The following is a 6,663-nucleotide window of genomic DNA, read 5'->3' on the forward strand; positions in this document are numbered from 1 at the left end:
GTTCAGCAGCCAAAATAACGTGGCATCTTTACTGCATCAGGATTTTGCCAATTTAACTGTATCAGGTGAAAAATTAAGCTTGGTATAACTGACAGAGTTACATTGGTAACTTTTTTAAGAACACACCAGCCCTTTTACTATCCTAATAACATTCTCAACATACAAAAAACGCCACATTAAGACACCTGACATCTTGTGATGTATAATTTTAAAATAAGCATCATAATCCACACCACAAAGCATCTTCACTGTATTTTAACTTCATTTCCTGCCAGTACTCATCACAGATACCTGACAGTATTTAAGTCGACCTGCACAACAGTGGATCAACATTCAGATACTCTTACAAAGTCTTTAATAAAAATCAAAGAGGAAATGTCTTTTCCTATCTTAGGCTGTGATATTTGAACCAAAAAAAATCAACTCAGAAAATATAACTACACAATCTCCTTGCTATTCAGCGCAAGAAAAGCCTGCAGAAGTGTGAAGGAGCATATTTCTCCAATAATGACTCCAATCTGAAGCTCAGATGGTCACTGTAGGAGGAAGTACACACGTTAGCCAGAAGGAAAGCATTACATACAATGAGGAAAAAAACATGATCAGCAGAGGACACCAGAAATATAAGACACAAGAAGGAAGAAGAAAGAAACTCTAAAGCAATTGCACACCATGATCAGCAGTTACCTGTTGCTGTGAATGAGAGTTTAACATTCTCTTCTATCCTGGCTGAAAAAATTTATAAAGTGATCCTATCACATCTAGGTGCTATTTTTCACCAATACTTTGTGACATTACAGAACAAAGACCTCAAGTTATAGACATCCCCTTAAAACTATAATGCTAAAGAGTATTTTCAAGAGCCCAAATGCCAGAGGACAGTGCTTGCAATAAAGTCTGGCAATGCCTCAAGGTACTCGATTCAGAAACCTGTGTAAAGTCATATGGTCTATGCTAAAATTCTCCACCACTGATTCTCCTTCCAAGTTTAGTGCTTTTCTTCATAGTGAAATGGTAACTATACTAATGTGCTCTGTTTATCCCTAAACCTATTGGAAATGTGCTTCTTATCTGATTTGCTTTCCAGGGTGGTGTATACCCTGGGACAGAGAAGTTTTGCTTCTCCCACACTGTTACGGACCCAACTCTGCTAGCAGGAAAGATGCTGGTATCCTAGATCTTATGGGATGCAATGCCTTGAGGAAATTTATATCAAACAATTATTGCATAATCTCAGGGTGTAATAAAACCTCCTACACCATACCCCGGCATCGAGCTCCTGTTATGCTTTTGCCTCAGAGGAAGAAGTGTCCCTGTCAACAGCAGCTACAGGTCCCGGTATGAACCCGTAGGATCCCCTTGCTGTGCATGTGGAGGAAGTTGAAGATTTCTGAGGGCATAGCATGAAAACCGGGGCGAGGTTTCACATTGTCATAGTAGTGGTGAGTTATAAAAATCCCTGAGGGGTTCATGGGGAAGGCCCAAAAGCCAAAAAGGTGGACCTCTTCGCAGAGCTCCAGGGCAGCAGTCACCAGGATCAGTCCGGTGCTAATCCTCTTGGCTCGCACCCCTTGGCCCAGCCAGTAGCGTGAGACGTTGATGAGATACTGGGGATGAAAGTAATAAACAGCTTGCTGAGATTCAAAATCGTCCAGGACATATTTGACCCGGATTGAGACGTCCGTGTTGCGAGTGTTGTAGAAAGCTGGCAGCAGCACGGAAGCGTTCTCGTAGACCTGGAGCACGTCGTAGAAGGGTTTCCTCCATTTTTCCAGCTTGTGAAATCTAAAGGGAAAAGGATGCGAGCGATGGTCAGACCAGCGCGAAGTCCATCTGGACCCAGCAGACAAGAAACCTCCAACGGGCTTTTACTGAAACATTTCCAATATAGATGTAATCGAAGGGAGACTATATCTAGATTTGTAGCTAAAGCGTCAGTATGAAATGTAGGGGGAAAATGCAGGGGATAAAAAAAACACATTTTCTCACCTCTTTTGGCAATACATTGATTAAAAAGTGGACAAACTTTGTTAACGTTTCTGATCATGTCTCACTTCTCATTTTGTTAGGAGAAGTATGTAATTTTTCCAAGGTTTGGTTAGCGGTATAGTGCACTATGCAGTGCAGAACGGCATAAAAAGTGTCAAATACAAAAGTGGAGCAAAAACATTTCTAAAATGACTACCTGTAACATACAAAAGAAATCCACAAAGCAAGCAAATGATTTAAGTTGTTTCAGAAAAGAAACATATTCCCCCAGCAAGAAAGGAAAGCAGGAATTAGCCCCATGGTCCCAAACCTGTCAGCAAGGTGGCATTAAGGTATTGACAAATTTAAAATAAAAACCCCTCAGAAAATCCTGGCTACAAAGTTTAACTAGCTTTAAAAAAAAATAAAAATAAATGACAATGTGTGTTACTTTATTTAAGGATTTAGGGTAGGAATCAGTTGCTTCCACCCTAGTGCATCCAATACATTTGCCTGGGGCTTGCCTGCATGGTACAGGACTTCCAGGGGAAGGATGGCTCTGCTGTTATGATTTAGCTCATCACTTTCCCTCTTTCTGCTATCAATGTGCAGTTCTCAGTGTTTAGCACATTTCTATAAGTTGTTACAGATTTCATATACTGAATAACTTCAAATCAGAATGAAACGTATGATTCATAGTGTCAGTTTCAAGTAATATTGGGGAAAATAATTCTCAGTAGCAATTAGAGTTTAGTGAAAAGTAGGTTTGGCAAAGCAATAGGAGATGAAAATACAAAAACCAGAAATGACCTCTCTGTAATTATACTGGGATTGACAGTGACGACATCCGTCTTTACCCCAACGTCCGTGAAGTATTTCTCAGATATAGGAGGCAAATTGCATCTATAAAGGAAAGAAATGAGTAAGAGAGTTAAACAGTTTCTTGCACCTTTTCAGGAATAAAAACTAGAACTGATTTAAGCATTTCTTCTAAGCAACAGATCTAGAAACAGACTGAGAATTTAAAATTGCGTGAAACATGTTGATGTCCAAACTGTACATCAAAGTAACAAGTACTTAGGGGCTGAATGATCCCTAAGTCTGTCAGAGCTGACCCCTTTTGGCAGATGTAGCCAGTGTTCACTCATTTTGCTTCCTTAAGAGCAGTACAGCTATTTCCTCTAGCAGTTTAGGACGAGAAATGGCATAAAGCCCCAAGGATAATCAGCTTATAAAATCAAAGACTTCCTCTGCAACAGCTGAGATGCATTCAATAATTCATAGATAAACTATATCTATAACGTTGCCTTTAACATGCTTTGTCTTACACCCAGGAGAATTTAGGGGAAATGCACCACAAGAGACAAATCAGTCCGGTCCTAATTAACCCAAAATTATCCACTTCCCTTCCTTTTCCCTTTAGAAGTATCTCCCAGTGCAGTGTAAGAGCAGCAATTCTCACTCTAGGATGAGATCCAGAGGATGTCAAAGCTATTAGGAGCAAACTTGTAAAGATTTGCAAACCTTGACTTTGCCCAGCCTCCGCTCACCCTGGCCTTGACCTAGATTCATCGTCTCAAAAAATGTAGAGCATCCCTCAAGAGATGCTGAAGTTACTGAAACACACACACATACACACAAGCTATCACACAAGCTTTGCTTCCATAGGAAACCCAGCTAAAATAAAAGCTTCAGCACGCGATATCAGAAGCAACATAAGTGGCCTTGCAACTAGTTTTACACTCAGTTTAAGCTAGTATTAGATATTGTTAACATTTTTGTTGTTGTATCATTATTGTTGATATATTTGTTGACATTTGGAAACTTTTTGAAGTGATATACAAGCCACAATAAAAGCCATCACTGTTAAGATCCCCACATCTCAAAAATACTGCTGTGCCTAGTTCCCAAACTTCCCCGTATTTTTGAAGATCAGGGCTGAATAGCAGAAAACTGTGACATCATTTAGAGTAAACGACGGTCATCATTTTCACAATACATCTGCCATCATAATTTCTCAGTCACAGGGAGAAGGCGAGCAGGGGAGCAGAGGAATGCACAAAAATCCTTCAAAGTCCTTCTCAGACTCAGGAGGTTCACCTCTACCTCCCAGAGAGTCTCTCTTTATCAGGTCAGTGAATTTTTTTTAGCCACCTCATCCTTCTCATGGGCGATGTCATTTCCAGCACGTTTCTCTGCCAGGTCACACAATGTCCTTCTGAAGTCCTCCAGCATCCTCAGTTCCACCTAGCACTGGGCACTGCGCTCATTAGATTATATTTGAAAAAGGTTTTCAAATATTCAGCTTCAATATTTTCAAAAAGCAAACTCCCACCAGGATTAATAAAGAATGAATTTGTTGAAAGTGGTAATTCTTTATAAAGACAATATAACGGTTGGACTTGATGATCTTAAAGGTCCCCTCAGCGATTCTGTGATTCTATGATTCTATAATCTGCATAAACTGTAGTTTTGTCATAGGACTCCAAAAATTCATCCCTCCGAAGACCGAAGTCCCATCTCTAAATGCGTATCATCACAGGTCTCCACTCTGGCCAGTAGATGGAGATAGACACTAACGACTAGTAAATGCAATTCGTGTGTGTGTGTGTTTTATATATTGTATTGTAATATTATTAATCGTTATCAGAATTTATTTCATATAAAACTCTTGGTTGCATCCTGTTGGCCAGAAGCGTCCTGCCAATAAAAGATTTTCCCAGGTCTCCTGAAGGCATGACAGAATGTCAGCCGTGTTCCATAGGAAGTTTGTGAAATATTTTAAAGAATTAGTTCGTTTGTGTCTAAGGTGGTGATGCCTGACCGTTTGGTGAACTGGTATTAGACTGGAAAGTGGACATCTTCAGACCTGACCCTGAATGCAAGCTTTACTTTAAAATCAATGTCAACAGACCTTAAGGTCTTAATCACTAGCATGTCTGTGCGTAACGCTGGTCCCACGTGTTTTGGAGATGGTGAACCAGGGGTTTCTTTTGCACAAGTACTGATGTATTTATTCATATTTCAGTTCTACTTAAGCCTCTATTTAATTAATTACTGGTACCAAAAGCAACCCAGTTTCTAAGTTCAGAGGTGATCTAATCTGCTTTTTTTAATCAGTTTTGGTACAGTTCAAGAAACAGTAACAGTGGTAAAAAGGGACCTTCACTGAAAATTCTCATACATAAACAATGACGTTTGCTGCACATATTTACACTTCCACTCAACAGCTTGTCATCTCCATGTGTAACATGTACCACTCCTTTCAACCATACTGACAGCTGTGATCCAACACAATCGAAGGGAATCTACAATAATTATTTCATATACATGAGGTACACTAGGCTTTTAAGAAGAAAATTACATGAAGCCTGGACCGTTTCACAGATTAAAAATAAGACAATAGTTTTCTATAAAGTGGACACAAGAGGCAGACACAAGGGTCTGAAAACAATCAATAGTGAAGGTAGGACCTGTAAAATTTTATTTCTCATTTGATGCCAAATTAATTTAAGAATGTAACGAGTCAAAATCTGACCTAACTTTTTCTGGTATAAAATTAGAGAAATTCATTGATTTATGCACAGTTATTCTAAACAGACAGTAACGTAGCCAAGATCAGAAAACAGGCCAATAGAAGTAAAAAGATTTTTCTTTTCTACAGAACAGGTCATGCATCTGTGAACTAGCTGTCATATGCTATGATCCAGGCAAAGAGCTTAACAGGATTTAGAGAGGGATTAGTCATGCATATGAATAATAAAAAAAAAAATCTTTCCTATATATTAAGGATGATAAAAGTGCTGCTAAACCCTGTTATCCAGGGACGCAAGTTGTGGGACATCGCAGTCTATGCAAAACCTGCATAACTCCACATATGGTGGGGAGCACAATAAGAAGACACTCAATCTTCACAGTCATTCAGGTGTCTCTGCAGGCCCCGGACTCTACAGCATGGATTGCTGTAACTCTCATTATCCAACACTTGAGCTGTGCCCCAATTCAGAAACACAACTCTGAGGCACATGAGCTATTAACATAGAATCATAGAATGGTTTGGGTTGGAAAGGACCTTGAAGATCATCCAGTTCCACCCCCCTGCCATGGACAGGGACACCTCCCCCTCACAGTCAAGAATTTCTTCCAAATATCTAACCTACATCTCCCCTCTTCCAGTTTAAAACCATTCCCTCATTCTGTCACTGCCCTTCCCAATCAAGAATCCCTCCCCAGCCCTCCTGTAGCCCCTTTAGGCACTGGAAGGGGCTCTAAGGTCTCCCTGGAGCCTTCTCTTCTCCAGGCCGAACACCAGCAACTCTCCCAGCCTGTCCTCCCAGCAGAGGGGCTCCAGCCCTTGGATCATCTTTGGGGCCTCCTCTGGCCCCGCTCCAACAGCTCCGTGTCCTTCTGCTGTTGGGACCCCCCGAGCTGGAGGCAGCACTGCAGGGGGGTCTCCCCAGAGCAGAGCGCAGCAGAGGCCCGCTCCTTGTCCTTCCGCTGTTGGGACCCCCCGAGCTGGAGGCAGCACTGCAGGGGGGTCTCCCCAGAGCAGAGCGCAGCAGAGGGGCACAATCCCCCCTCGCCCTGCTGGCCACACTGCTGGGGATGCAGCCCGGGGTGCGGTTGACCTTCTGGGCTGCGATGGCACATTGCCGGCTTGTGTTGAGCTTCTCACCCACCAACACCCCCCGGTCC

At 41.6% G+C, this 6,663-nt stretch overlaps 1 protein-coding gene across 1 annotated transcript in view; it reads right to left on the minus strand.

Moving 5' to 3' along the window:
- Window positions 1-1,316: 1,316 nt before the first annotated feature.
- The window catches only part of ST8SIA5 (ST8 alpha-N-acetyl-neuraminide alpha-2,8-sialyltransferase 5), a 41,059-nt gene continuing 35,712 nt past the window's right edge, over window positions 1,317-6,663 (minus strand). The window contains exons 5-6 of the mRNA XM_009894758.1: window positions 2,779-2,917; window positions 1,317-1,785 (exon numbers count right to left, since the gene is read on the minus strand). Of these exons, the coding sequence (XP_009893060.1) occupies window positions 1,317-1,785; window positions 2,779-2,917 (608 nt within the window). The remainder of the gene's footprint in view (window positions 1,786-2,778; window positions 2,918-6,663) is intronic.

Source organism: Charadrius vociferus, unplaced genomic scaffold (genome assembly GCF_000708025.1).
Source record: "Charadrius vociferus isolate BGI_N301 unplaced genomic scaffold, ASM70802v2 scaffold151, whole genome shotgun sequence".
Classification (NCBI taxonomy): Eukaryota; Metazoa; Chordata; class Aves; order Charadriiformes; family Charadriidae; genus Charadrius; species Charadrius vociferus.